The 14,630-nt window shown below is 39.7% G+C and overlaps 2 protein-coding genes across 9 annotated transcripts in view; one reads left to right on the plus strand and one right to left on the minus strand.

Annotated features, from left to right (window-relative positions):
- The first annotated feature begins 21 nt into the window (after window positions 1-21).
- On the plus strand, window positions 22-11,275 carry PRPF38B (pre-mRNA processing factor 38B). 4 transcript variants are annotated; one of them, XM_083445207.1, is made up of 6 exons: window positions 22-520; window positions 5,072-5,140; window positions 5,904-6,055; window positions 6,138-6,198; window positions 8,202-8,425; window positions 9,187-11,275. In XM_083445207.1, the coding sequence occupies exons 1-6, from the start codon at window positions 173-175 to the stop codon at window positions 10,040-10,042; spliced, it is 1,710 nt and encodes a 569-aa protein (XP_083301333.1). In that variant the 5' UTR covers window positions 22-172; the 3' UTR covers window positions 10,043-11,275. The 4 variants fall into 4 exon arrangements, with proteins under 4 accessions (XP_083301333.1, XP_083301335.1, XP_083301334.1 ...); XM_083445209.1 differs by having other exon boundaries at window positions 31-520; window positions 6,138-6,212; XM_083445208.1 differs by having other exon boundaries at window positions 32-1,358; window positions 1,415-5,140.
- Window positions 11,000-14,630, minus strand: part of FNDC7 (fibronectin type III domain containing 7) — a 24,647-nt gene continuing 21,016 nt past the window's right edge. For all 5 annotated transcript variants that reach the window (XM_083445169.1, XM_083445171.1, XM_083445168.1 and 2 more), the window contains 3 exons: window positions 13,892-14,155; window positions 13,085-13,114; window positions 11,000-12,337 (listed from right to left, as the gene is read on the minus strand). In XM_083445169.1, coding sequence (XP_083301295.1) covers window positions 12,276-12,337; window positions 13,085-13,114; window positions 13,892-14,155 — 356 coding nt within the window. In that variant the 3' untranslated portion in view covers window positions 11,000-12,275. The remainder of the gene's footprint in view (window positions 12,338-13,084; window positions 13,115-13,891; window positions 14,156-14,630) is intronic.

Raw genomic sequence — 14,630 nt, forward strand, 5'->3', positions numbered from 1 at the left:
GGAAGGGCCTTCCGTCACTTCCGCAGCGGCCGCCATCTTGTTGGCGGTTGGCGGAGCTCGGCTCGGCAGCGTTCTCCCCGAGAGGCTTCCGCTCGCCTCGTCGCCGCTGCGGCCTTTGCTCGGCCGACCGCTGTTTCGGTGTGAGCGGGAGTCGCCCCTCTCCGGCGACGCCATGGCCAACAACTGCCCCGTCGTGGGCGCCGGGAACTGCCACCAACAGCAGCAGCAACACCAGCAGCAGTCGCCTCAGCAGCAGCCGGGAGGCCAACAGCAGCAGCCGCCGCCTCTCCCGCTCCCGCAGGCCGGCGCCGTTTTGTCGCCTCCGCTGCCGCTGCAGAGCGCGGGGCCCAAGCCGGCGGCCTCGGGGAAGCAGGGCAACGTGCTGCCCCTGTGGGGGAACGAGAAGACCATGAACCTGAACCCCATGATCCTCACCAACATCCTCTCCTCGCCCTATTTTAAGGTGCAGCTTTACGAGCTCAAGACCTACCACGAGGTGGTCGACGAAATCTACTTCAAGGTGAGCCGGGAACCGGGAAGGAACTAGGTCCTTTCGGAGGAAGCCGGCGAGATTCTTGTTTTCAAATCCTTTGGTTCGCTCATCACCGCGTGGCCGAGCAGGGCTCATCTGGCCTGGGCCCAAAAACATAAGGCTTATCGCAGCTGTCTCTTCCACAATCCAATCCCATACTATTTTTAATAATAATGAATATTTTATTCCAGTCTCGCCATCAAAATGGGAGATGCTGACCTATTTCTTCCCACGGTCGTCAGAGAGAAGGCTATGTAGTTGTAATGTGGCTACTTTTTTCTTTGGGAATTGGCTATGCAATTCTTTGTCTCAATCCAAACTCCAGATCTCGATCTCTCTCTCTTCCAACCCCCCAATATTTTACCAGTCAGACTTGTATGTTGGTTGAATTTAGAAACTTATTGCCAGTGCTGTGTGTGTGTTAAAACTGGTCATTGCACTGGGCAGCATGTTCACGTCCTTTCCTAGCCAAAGATCTAAAACAGGCGGTTGAGGAATTCAGCAGGAGGTAACCAGCACGCTGCATACTCTGTTACGTTGGCTTTATACCAACATAACACTGTCCTGCTAATTTTAATGCTAATAGGTTAAAATTTGAGGCCTGCTAGTTGATTTTGGCTGTCTTAAAATGGAATTCTAATACGCTGTGTATTCCAGATACTGTGAGTAAAAGCTGTTTAGTTTGATCTGTGTGACCCTGCTTTCAGTCATTCTTATGGCTGCTAACAGTCTTTTATTGATTAAATCGGGGTTCTGTAACCTGGAAGATTAAGACTGTCATTTATTTTCTATGAACCAATTTAAGCTTTGAAACGTTACTGTTCAGGTGTGAGCCTGAATTGCGGAGCTAAACACAATGATGGGAAGCCTGTGGCCTTTCAGGTGTTTTTGGAGTCGATAAACATATGGAGAGCCACAACTTCCCCATCCTTCACCCAGAACCTAGCCCACCACTTAGATATCTTAAAATTAGCTAAATTCACAGTGGAGTAATGTCATTTGGGACCAACCAGATTGTCACAAAAGGGGGCGGGGGGTAAACAGTTCAAAAATGGGGCTAATGATGTAGCCATTTATTATTCTCCAACCACACCCCTTTTGTGTATCATAACTGATTAACAGTTATGAAGAACTCAAAAGTGCCACATGTTTATGACATTTTGGGTAGTCTCAATAAAAGTACTATCCAACTAGATTTTGGTGGGGGGGTTTCTTACAGACAGATATAGCTACCGTTGCCTTTTAAATTCACTTATTTTTCTGTACTTTCTGGTCCTTTTCAAATAACTTTGGTATGGGACTTGAGGGAATACAGGAGGAAGGACTTGAACTCTCCATAGGTTACATTGTTTCTCCTGAATCACTTAGCGTACTTTGTTATAGAATAATTTGATATGCTCAAGACTTTTCGGGGGGAGCACAAGCAGAAATCAAGTGGGCTGTTAGATTGGGCTATTGAATTTAAATTAATTGAGCTCATAGATAAGTGTGTTTATGTTCCAAGTTTTTCTCCACTTCTGTTCTCTTAATCCATATCTCCATAACATCAAATACAGGGAAATCAGATCTATCTGCATTTTCCAGGAGGCATTACAACCTTCGGTTAATTTCATTGGCTTTTTCTCTTGCTGATCATTCAGTGGTTATAGTGTGGCACAGTGTGACTCTTTTTACCACTTAATTTAAAAGCATCAAAACCTCATTCTTTTTAACTAGCAAATGATTTATTTCTAGAGCTTGTAGGGTCCATCTACATTTAATCGCCTCACTTTCAAAAAATGCTACCTTAAGCAAAATATTGATTATTCATTCTTTAATTTCTATACCACTTAATATACAGTAGTACCTTGGTTTACAAATTTAATCTGTTCCAGAAGTTCGTTCTTAAACCGAGGTGTGCTTTCCTTAATGAGGCCTCCCACCACCGGTGCCCTTCCAAAGATTACCAAAATGTAAAATATACTTGCCAAAAATGTCACTTATATCTGATATGCTGGTTACTTTGGTTGTTAAGAGCGTGGTGCTGAAAACACCAAAGTCAAGGATTTGATCCTCATATGGGTGCATATTCCTGCATCGCATGGGGTTGGACTAGATGATCCATGGGGATCCTTCCAACTCTGTGATTCTATTATTTTATTTTACAATGTCTATTATTTGATTAAGATTTGCTTTCCTCATTTTTTCCTTCCTTTTTTTTTTTTCATACTGCCTCCTTTACCCCCAAAGTTAACTTAAAGCAACATTTTCAAATAACATGTTTCATTAATGCTTAAATTAAAACATAGGAAACATGGGGAAAGCTATTAAGTTTCTGTAATTTGTCAGTCAAAATTGTCTTACATATGTAAATCATGTATATTGGAAATACTTCAAATAAATAAGAACAAGTTGAAATAGTTTTAATATGAAGTGTAGAGCAATCACGTTTACTCAAATGTATGCTCTTTATTACACTGAGATTTACAAGCTTCTTAGCATGGATAGAATTGCAACCTTGGAGATGGTTTCAATGTAATGTGAAACCATGCTGTACTGTGAACAAACAGTGGTGAGCCTTAGAATCATACTCTCTGTCCTCTCCAAGCTTTTAATCATTTTCCAGTTGAATATGTGCACAGAGCAAAATGGCACCTGTAACACTGAAGTGGGAGCCCTTCCCACTGTGAAGATAGCATAGAAAACCTGGACTAGATTGAGAGGAGCACGCACTGTACAATAATTTCATGCCTGGAAATCGGTACAGAGATGGGGTGGTGAAGAGCCACAACATGTTCTCTTCCCATGTATCTTGGAGCAAATCATGCTATATTATGATTAGGATTATCATTATGATTATTCATACCCCATCCATCTGGCTGGGTTTCCCCAGCCACTCTAGGTGGCTCCCAACAGAATATTAGAAACATGATAAAATATCAAACATTAAAAACTTCCCTAAACAGGGTTGCCTTCAGATGTACAGTCATACCTCGGGTTGAAGTAGCTTCAGGTTAAGTATTTTCGGGTTGAGCGCGTTACTTCCAGGTTTCACCGCATGCGCAGACGCTCAAAATGACGTCATGCGCGGAAGCGGCGAGACGCGCAGTCGCGTGTTACATTCTACTCAGGATGCAAACGGGGCTCGGGAACAGATCCCATTTGCATCCAGAGATAACCACTGTACAGTATTCTAAAAGTCAGATAGTTGTTTATTTCCTGATGGAAGGGCGTTCCCAGGGCGGGCGCCACTACCGAGAAGGCCCTCTGCCTGGTTCCTTGTAACCTCACTTTTCACAGTGAGGGAACTGCCAGAAGGCCCTCAGAGGTGGACCTTAGTGTCCGGGCTGAACGATGGGGACGGAGACGCTCCTTCAGGTATACTGGGCCGAAGCCATTTAGGGCTTTAAAAGTCAGCACCAACACTTTGAATTGTGCTTGGAAACATACAGCTTGGGAAGAAGCTGTACTGTAATGCTTATAGCTTTGATGGTCAGGGTCCACACAAGAGTTAGTTCTTCAACAAATGAACTCAAAAGTCCCTTCAGGTAATGGCAGGGGTCCATTAATAGCTGATGATTATTGTGTATATTGGCAGGAGCCCCTAATTTCTGACCTTTCTGAAGAATGGCTTGTTGTCTTTTACAAAGACTCTGAAAATAGTCAGATGTTTTTCAAGTTTGGTGCAATAAGAACAAGCTTCAGAATACCTCTGAAGTTCAAAATGACATCAATGACAAAATATTCCTCCCCTTGTCATAGGCACACATGTAGTGTAGAGCCAAATTTTAGCTGGTTACCAGGGCCAGCCAAAATTTGTGGACCCCTAGCAAACAGAACTACTTTCTCCATTCCTTGGCTTCTTGCCTAAGTCATCACTACTTTGCACAACCATACACTTGCCATTTATTATTCATGATTAGAATTTACAAACCACTTAATATAGAATACCAAAGTGATGGACATAAGATAAACAAAATTAAATGCATAATAACTGAGCTAGTATAATTTTCTTGAAATAGAAAATGAAAGGTAGGTAAGATATTAATAATTGAATAGCTGAGCACTTTGTAGAGAAAGGTAGTTAGAGGGCGTAAGGTAGAAAAGTGATAACCAGGTGACATCATTGCATGATTTGTCTAAAGAACAGACTATAGTCTCCTGGAGCCTCTAGCCTATCAAAATTTACCAATCATCTCATAGGCCATAATAAGAAATATTATTTGCAGTGCTATATTTGTATTCTGAAAATGTAAAAGCCAGATTGACAGTCAAATCCTGCACGTTTATTTAAAAGCAAATCCAAAATATTTGACAGAGCTTATTCTGAAATAATTGTGTATATGAAACATGACCTTAGTTTTAAATAGATATTAGCAAGTACACCTCTAGCTCATTTTGTATTGGACTTGGGGTTGAGGAATGATTTGTCCTTACTATTTGCTGAGGGCAGGGGCAATAGGAATGGGTGTGTCGATGACACACTGTGCTTAGTACAGTCTGAGTTAAAATGTAAATCTAAAATGATGATGGGTTGATTAATTGCTTTATTGTTTTCAGGTTACACATGTTGAGCCTTGGGAGAAAGGCAGCAGAAAAACAGCAGGCCAGACAGGGATGTGCGGAGGGGTAAGTAGAAGTACGTGCCTTCTGAAGTTTTTTATATGGTAGCTAATCATTTCAAAAATGCAACACTGAACTCAGCAGAAAATTTAGTGTCGTAAGCTTTAATCAAGTTAATTGATAGATTATGCCACTAAAGCCTTAACTGACTGGTCATTGTGGGCATATTTTTTTGAAGTTAGCATGACTGATTTGCTACTTGTAATAGGGAACGAAAAAGAAAATTTTGGATTCTAAACAATGCAAGACAAGTGCATATTATTGAATTCTTACATCATAAAATGTTCACAAATAGTTCAAAAATAATTCCCAAGTAAAGTTTTGAATTTCAAAAAATATTATATATAAACCATGCTAAATCTGCTTAACTTTCACGCCTCACAATTATTTCATTTCACTTGAAATTCTTTGGTTATTATTTTTTAAAAATTAAGATTCAGATCTCAATCAGCTTAGGCCATTGGGAAGTTTCCACGCATTCCTGGTTCGATAGTTGGAAGTGGAGACTAAATCCAGTCATCCCTCCTCCAAAAATACTGTAGGCCTAATGTCTGGATGGGGCTCTTCAGCTTCAGGAAATGTTAGTGCAGTCACCCACTGCTCAGCAACTTCTAAGTAAATGAGATGACCTTCCTTAAGTGTTGAGCTTACAAACTTGCAGAAAAAAATTCATTAATATTATATGTACTGAAGTGAAAAGTATTTCTCTTCAGTGTCTTACTCTCTAGTGTTAAATGAGTTGTATTTCTCTTCCTCCTAATCTCTAAAGGTGCGTGGTGTTGGAACTGGAGGTATAGTGTCTACAGCCTTTTGCCTCCTGTACAAGCTATTTACCCTGAAGCTTACCCGTAAGCAAGTGATGGGGTTGATAACTCACACGGACTCCCCCTTTATTAGGGCCCTTGGATTCATGTATATTAGGTAAGTAGCCATATACTTAACTGTCAGCTAACTTTGTTGCAAAAAATGTTATTAAATTTACACAGTCTCTTTGTACTTCAAGGTACACACAGCCTCCAACTGATTTATGGGACTGGTTTGAATCCTTTCTTGATGATGAGGAGGTATGTCAACAAGGGTAATAATTTACTTTCTTTTCTTTCTGAAATCTTAAGTAAAGTAACTTTGAGATGAACTTCTGTATGTTGGAAAACAGTTTTTAACCATGTGAAAAGTAAAACCTTTCTCATCTTTAATGGTTTGCAAACTTGCAATGAACAGAGACTACGGGACATTCTTACACCCTTAAAATAAGTTGGAATTGAATATATCACCAGCCTAACTGCTTGGGGGCAAATGGAATGCATACTTAGAAAGATAACTACAGTATGGGACAATATCTCTATCTTTTAACCAAGTATGAAACCTGAAAAATCAGGTGGGTGTTCGTTTGTTTACGTGAAAGTAAATGGACAATGACGAAAGAGAATTGAATGGGGCATCTGCAGTCCAACAGCATGTGAACACAGCTACAGTCTGTAGTTGCTTTCTAAAATTTTCAATTGATAGCACTGCCACTGAACTAGCAAATTGCTTTTAACCTCTTAACTTTCAAATAGTCATAATAAGGCCATACAGAAACTGCTGAAAGGGGTAATTTCCTCCAGTGCACATGTGCTATTTTTAGTGTGGATTCTCTTTTCAGCAGCATTTTTACCACAAATCAATCTGCTTCTCAGATTTCAGCCTTTGTCCTAAGTATATTTTATGTTCTAGGAACTATTGAATTTTGCCTCTAGAAGTAGTCATTGATGAGTCATACTAATACCTTGCAGTGTAGTTTCCTAGTTACTGCCACAGTAAATGTTTAGATCCCATGCAAAAAAAGACCTTTAGGGATCCAGTACACAATCGTAATGTCTCACTTAGACTACACAGTGCTCTTTTTAAGGTTACATGAATATTTTATGCTTGTAGTTTTTGCTCTAATGGCATATATTTTGACTTCCAATAATCTAGTAATACAGAATGGCATTCTTGGTTCCTGTTCATTAACTGCTTTATGATCACTTTGGCCTCTTTTTCATGTAACTAATTAAAACTGAAGTAACACAGAAATATTATTTCTACATATTAACATTTCTCTCAGTTTGCCACTGTTGAAGATGTGAAAGCAGTTCAGCGTTGTGTCTCTGGATGTATCTAGCTAAATGTTGTTAGTGCTTTGACTTTTTCACTGATGCTCTTATTTTTGTATGTACCATTTCAGGTACTACATTTAAGCCAGTGTTTTATTTTCTTCTTTAGATCTCTGTGCAGCAGTTTTGTTTGGAAATACTGTATATCTGAACACTTAAATGTGTGTGAGTGCAAGCAATTTTACATTGAGATTTTCTCTTCCTGTTTTAGATAACAAATCTCACTTTCCTTGTGTGCTTGCACTATAGGTTTGGGCCTGACAATAGCTGACTAACATGTCCTGAGCTGTGAGAGGGCATAGCAAGAAGGCCTTCATGCGGTAATGACCCTTTTCCGAGACAATGGTCATCATGGATTATGCGTTTCCAATTATTTGTTCCTTTATTTATTTTTTTGCATAACTCTAAATTAGAAACCTCACTGCTTCATGGCAGTTGGTTTGCTATTGCTTCCGATTTAGGCAGGGTCCATTTTCTACTACAACTTTTTCTGGTCATTTTTAGACAGGAAATAGTCATCCTCAATTGTTCAGTTGTGACCACAATCCTCAAAAATGAGAATTAATGTCAAGCAAGTTACGATCTATTTTGTGGCATAACCGTAAAAGATGGTAGCATACAAGCCAGCTGTGTAAGCAAATGTTACACTAATCTGTTGAGACATGAGCCCTTTACTATTTGGCTGCAGGATTGGTATGCACCTGCATGCATATGCATTAAATCCAACTCCCACTCTATAACATAGGGCCAAATGCAAAGGTACAAGAGTTGAAGTTCTTAGGCAACTTATTTACCAGCAGAAACAGCTAAGCCGTCATATTTGAAACTTGAAAGATGGCAATCAGTATAGTAGCATTTGTTCTAAAGGAAACTCTAGATGGTTTCTTACATTCAGAATTTGTGTTCTGTTTTGTGTTTGTTTTTTGAAGGACCTTGATGTGAAAGCAGGTGGCGGCTGTGTCATGACCATTGGAGAAATGCTGCGCTCTTTTCTAACTAAGCTGGAATGGTTTTCTACGTTATTTCCAAGGATTCCTGTACCAGTACAAAAGAACATTGATCAACAAATTAAAGCCAGGCCTAGAAAAATCAAGAAGGATGGCAAGGAGGGAGTAGAAGAAGTAGACAGGCATGCGGAACGTAGACGTTCAAGGTTATACATTAACTTTACAACATAAGTTACTTAATTTAGACATTCTCATCCTATAATTTCAGATAATCAAAACTTTTTGTAGCTATGTTTGCAGTGTGGTCTTCTAAATGAGTAATAGCATTTATGTAGTACTTTAGATAGCTTCACATACATTATCTCAATAATCCTTACAATTCATCTATAGGAATGGTGGTATTCCCATATAGCAGATGAGCTACACTATGTTTTGTTTAACTTAGTGTATATGGCTAAAGTAAGAGTCTGCTGGCACAAGTACATAGGCTTTTATCTAGGGTGGGTTGATTCTAGGCATGTATGGTTTTCCTTCTTTTCCTTACCAGATAGGTATGGTCCACATGTGTTTTAAAATTATGAGGTGCAAATGCATACTTGGAACAAGGCATCATTTAATGTTTATTATCCAGAATATGCACTTTTGCTTGGCTGGAGCTAGCATTCACCTAGGCCAATAGTATTTGCAAGAATCCTAGCAACCATCAAGTGCTAGGTAGTCTACCTGAAACTATCCAGTGGTCTATCAACAGACTATGGTGTACAGTTTGCCTACTACTAGTGTATACTAACACCAGCTGTAGAGCACTTTATTAATATTTATGCAGACCTCTAAAAATATTGGATGATTTGGTACACTTGAAAAGTACAGGGAAATAGAATGAAAAGGGTATACAAAGTACAATGTGAAAGTTTGCTGAAACTCTTGTTGGAAAAATTCAATTTCTTAAGCATTTCTTTTCATGTAGGTCTCCAAGAAGGTCCTTGAGCCCCAGGAGGTCACCTAGAAGATCAAGAAGCAGAAGTCGTCATCGTGAAGGCCGTGGGTCATCCAGTTTTGATAGAGAATTGGAACGGGAGAGGGAAAGACAAAGACTAGAGCGAGAAGCTAAGGAGAGGGAGAGGCGAAGATCTCGAAGTTCTGATCGGGCATTGGAGCGAAGACGAAGTAGAAGCCGAGAGAGGCACAGAAGTCGAAGTCGTGATCGAAAAGGAGACAGGAGAGACAGAGAGAGGGAGAGGGAGAAAGAAAACGAACGTAGTAGAAGGAAGGAGCGTGACTATGAGAAAGAGAGAGGTGTTGAAAGGGAAAGAGAGCGCTCTAGGGAGAGAGATCGTTCTAGAGAAAAATCAAAGGACAGAAAAAGCAAGAGTGAAATCGATGAGAGGAGACATAAAGATGAAAAAGATGAAAGGAAACATAGGGATGATAAAAGAGATTCCAAGAAAGAAAGGAAGCATAGCAGGAGCCGAAGTAGGGACCGGAAGCATAGGAGCAGAAGTGTGAGTAGGAATGCTAGCAAGCACAGTAGAAGCAGGAGTAAAGAGAAGTCAAGTAAACACAAAAGTGAAAGCAAAGAGAAATCAAATAAGCGAAGCAGAAGTGGAAGCAGAGGAAGAACTGATAGTGCTGAAAAGTCCCGAAAAAGAGACCTTAGTCCCAGTAAAGAGCGATCACGAAAACGTAGCAAAAGCAAAGAACGTTCCCATAAACACGATCACAGTGATAAGGACCACTCAGACAAACATGATCATCAGAGGAGCCAAAGTACAGAACGAGAGAATCAAGAAAAACAATCTAAAAACAAAGATGAGACTGTATGAATGTTCAGAAGTGGATCACATTGAATCCTATAAATGTTTTGAAATCTTGCTTATTTTTTCTTACAGTTGAAATTGTGCAGTAGTTGATAAGCACTCTTCTTCAACCTCCCTCTAGGCTGCAGATTGTCATTTCCTATTTTGAGTAGGGAAGTGCCTTTGTAATCCCGTTAAATGCGTTGACTATTTCCAGCCCATTTGTTTAGTTAAATTCATGATGCGAATCTGTTTGTGCATTTTTTTTTTATTGTTCAAATGTTTCCAAAATGTACAATCTGTACATACGTCCTGAAACTGTTCTAATCCTTTTGGCATGGTTTGCCATGTTGGTTAAATTTGTATACGGCAATAAAACTGCCACTAATTCTACTTTGTTTTATAGATGTGGAATTATGGTTTCTATCTTTGACTTAGCATGGCTGTGCTTTGCATAATAGTATGGCAGAAGCTCTTAAGGATGGATCTTGAACGTGTATTATATCTAAAATATTTATGTGCATTGAACATCCATGAAGGTTGCAGTTCTAGAACTTGTGTCCATTTGTACCTCTTGTCCTGGGAAAGCATTTAAAATACATTTTATTTGTGAAACTAAAGAAAGTGTTGCATTTAGAGTAGGCTTTTCAAGGAGGTAGCAATTTAAGGCAGGGGTTTAGGCTTTCCTAAGGTTTATGTTGTAGTCAGTGCTACCTCATAGGAACACTGTTAAGATTTATAAGCCTATCTACCATCTCTACATAGACTTTCTGGCTAGCTTTTATTGCTCATGTAAATATTATTTCACTCTGATATCCCCAGGGTTTTCATTAAAACTGTTGTGCCACTGCCCTGTGCTTTATGAAGCAACCATAGACTTAACAAAGGGGAAAGTGGCAGAATCAGGGAGGAGACAGGAAGATGAAAAATAAGGTCAAGCAGCAAACTTCAATTTCAAGCTTCCAAATAATTTTTTATAAATGAAAAGTAAAGCATCTTCATAGTGTTTTTTAAAAATGCATAATGTGTCTTTTTTTTTTTTTTACAAAGACTGTGGTCATTGCTTGAGATGAAGAATTTCTCTCATGCAACAGAAAAACTAGATAATTTTTCTCAAACACTGATTACTTGTGAGATAATGTCAAAATGCAGTATTGAAAGAGAAATCATATCACAACAGTTCATTTCTGTTTGGTAGACTTGTTCTAGTGACCTGTATAAGAAATATAAAATCTCTGGAATAAAGACTGGATTAATTTATTTGTGGCTATCCCCACTTGTTCATTGCCAGCTGCAAAAAATCATTTTGGGCTTATTACTCATAAACAGTAAAAACACCAGTTCGTTGTGTAACAAGCAGGTTGCCCATCATATCAGTGGAATGATAGAACTATTTGGCAGGCCGGCTTCCCAATTGTGAGTACAGTGGTACCTTGGTTCTCGAACTTAATCCATTTTGGGGGTCCATTCGACTCCCGAAACCATTAGAAAACCAAGGCGCAGCTTCCAGTTGGCTGCAGGAGCTTCCTGCACTCAATCGGAAACCATGGAAGCCACATCAGATGTTCGGCTTCCAAAAAACGTTTGCAAACCGGAATACACACTTCCAGGTTTGCGGCGTTCGGGAGCTGATTTGTTCGACAGCTAAGCCGTTTGGGAACCAAAGTACAGATTTCTTTAAACTGCCTTATCTCGGCTTCATTTTACCCTTTCAGCTCACTAATAATTACCAAGCTGTTGGATCATTAAGCTTAATGGTGAAAATAAGTTGCCCCTACTCCAAAACATAAAAGAGAAAACCTATATCTTGAACATGTTGTGCTGGTTGGCATTTGTCTTAGAGCTGGCAGTTTGTCTCATGTATTATGAAAAGGCTGTCAGGAATGGCTCCCCATAATAGAAGGGATATCAGCCTTCTGTTGTGGCAATCCCACAGAGGGCAGAAAGCTGGACTATAGAAAGCTCCTGTCTCCAAGACTGATGATGAGCCATCCTGATCTAATAGGTGCTGCAGGAGTCAATACAAATAATGGGAGCCAGTTGTGATGGTAGAATGACAAGAGGTTCTGCTTGGTAGCGAACAAGGAGGTTGCATTAGCTGTAGGGACAGATGTTACTGCTACATCAGTCTCAAGAAAGGACATGGTAGCCAGAGTGGTATATTAGCCAAGGAACTGAAAGCCTCAACAATAGTATTAAATCTCAGTCCAAACACAAAACTGACTGAAATAATACTCTTGATAAGTCTTACCTGCTTGGTTCATTCTCTCTTTTCCTGTAGCACTTGGTGGTGTTCTGCACTTCGCTTTCCTCTGTAAATCACTGGAATATTATTCAAAATGTTGAAACACAGCAATTTAGACTGAGTGACTTTATTTTTAAAACTTCGTCTCATTTTCATCAATCCTACATGGGTAAAATGTAGTTTCCCAGCATTTTAGTTTGTAAAATGAGAAGTGCTGGGACTTGATTCCCTTGAGGACCATGCAACCTTCCTGATGATGGGGGGCAGGGATGCAGGGGGACTATTTTGACTCCTGAAGATCTTCAGAAAAATGCATAGGATGATGGTAATATTAGTTGACTAGAAACACTTGTATTGAAAATACATTTGCAGCTTGATCCTTGACATAAGGTAGCTTTTGACATCTACCAATATTTATATTGGTAATTACCTCTTGTTGAGATTGTGTGAATCAGTGTTTACTTCATGGTCAGGGTTGAGAAACTTGTGTAAGTTTGAGAACAAATTCCTCTAGAAACAAAAGTGATTGGTGTTTTGTTGCTGCTGCTGCTGCTGCTGCTTATTTCCTTAAATGGCTGAAAATTGCTTTCTTGTTCCACTAATGAAGGCCTTGCTATAATCTGAGTGACAGTGTTGGATATAACCCAAACTTTATTGACTATTATATATCTTTGCAAAAGGTATGGAAAATAAAACAGTGCAATTTGGCTTCTGATAAAATTGATTTTAAAAACATAGAAAATCCCTAAAGATATTTAAAAGAATTTTCAGCTTGGGTAAAATATATTGATTTATTAGAAGAGGAATTTGATGCAATCACTTACCCATTCCTACTGAACTTCCGGAGCATGTCACTAGAAAATGAAATGCAAAATTACATATATATACAGCTAGAAAGAGTCATTGAACGGTGCTTTCCAAAGAGAATTTCACAATTTAACTTAGAAAAAAGCATAACCAATTTGTTTTAATTTAAAGTCATGGTTTTAGCTTGAAAATTCAAAAATGCAATGAATTGGAGTTTGACTAAGATTCAGTCAATAAACATGCTTCTAAATGGGTAGAATTGCAACAATAGCTGTTTTCAGAATAAATACCAATATTACATTACCTGTATGGAGAATGATTAGCAATTTCCCCACAAATCTGAATAATTCAGATCGGCAAGCACATGTCTAGACTGAGGGGAGGGGATCATTGACAAGCTGCTATAAGTATTTTCTAGAAATACTCCACTAGCCACTGCAGTATCGGCAGCTCTATTGTGTTTAAAGGTAGCTACACAGAAACCATAATCCATGCAAAAACAGGACCCTAAAGTAGAATACATTTATTTTGGCATAAGCTTTTATGGATGAGTTGATTTCATCAGATGCAACAGTGGCTAAGATGAATAAAATGGAATCGTTCCCACACACCTTCAGATAGAGACAGTTGCCATGCCACCATAACCCATCACCAAAACTGGCTGTCAATGGCATGGAGATTTCATGTGATAAGAGCTCTGTGCAGCAGCCACCAAGTGTAGACTGTTTCAAGGAGTTTCCAGAGTTTTAATTTTTTTCACTTCCACTATCTTAAGGCCCAGCTTCTGTCCCCTTTTGCCATTACTGCCAAAGGCCCACAAGTACCTGAATATATCTTCTTAGGACAAAATGCAGGTTTTGATCCCTCGCTATCAGTTACAGGTGACACCACAACTGTATAGACATCGCCACAGGGTATCTCGGTAATATCGCAATAAGTCAGGTCTGTGTTTGGTGTACAGGTGAAATTTCCTTTTGAGCCATAAAGATCTGTACTATAGTTGATTGAACCTTTGGATGTCCGCCAATATATTCGTATGCCATTGTTGCCCAGTCTATATAGCTTAACCCCAGAAGGGCAGCAAGCACCTAAAGGAGGAAAACAACCAAGAACACTTAATTCAGTTTGCTCATTCCTCTTGGGGGATAGATGAGAAAGTGGTCAGATTTCTTTTTTATCAATTGAAATGGAGAAAATTTTCAGAATGTCCTAATAAAGTACTGTAGGTTCTCTCAAAGTGTAAGCTTTTAGGAGTTGTATAGGACAGTAAGGGACGCGGGTGGTGCTGCGGGTTAAACCACAGAGCCGAGGATTTGCCGATCAGAAGGTCAGCGGTTCGAATCCCTGTGACGGGGTGAACTCCCATTGCTCGGTCCCTGCTCCTGCCAACCTAGCAGTTGGAAAGCACTTCAAAGTGCAAGTAGATAAATAGGTACCACTCCAGCGGGAAGGTAAATGGTGTTTCCGTGCGCTGCTCTGGTTTGCCAGAAGCAGCTTAGTCATGCTGACCACATGACCTGGAAGCTGTACACCGGCTCCCTTGGCCAGTAAAGCGAGATGAGT

The sequence above is a fragment of the Podarcis tiliguerta genome (genome assembly GCF_965153285.1).
Source record: "Podarcis tiliguerta genome assembly, chromosome: 6".
NCBI classification, from domain to species: Eukaryota; Metazoa; Chordata; class Lepidosauria; order Squamata; family Lacertidae; genus Podarcis; species Podarcis tiliguerta.

Bases quoted from the DNA above. Each gene is read 5' to 3' on its own strand.
- PRPF38B (XM_083445207.1), top strand. From the start codon at position 173: ATGGCCAACAACTGCCCCGTCGTGGGCGCCGGGAACTGCCACCAACAG. The intron at 5,141-5,903 runs GTAAGTAGAAGT...TAATCTCTAAAG, and splicing joins AGACAGGGATGTGCGGAGGG to GTGCGTGGTGTTGGAACTGG. The intron at 6,199-8,201 runs GTATGTCAACAA...TGTTTTTTGAAG, and splicing joins CCTTTCTTGATGATGAGGAG to GACCTTGATGTGAAAGCAGG.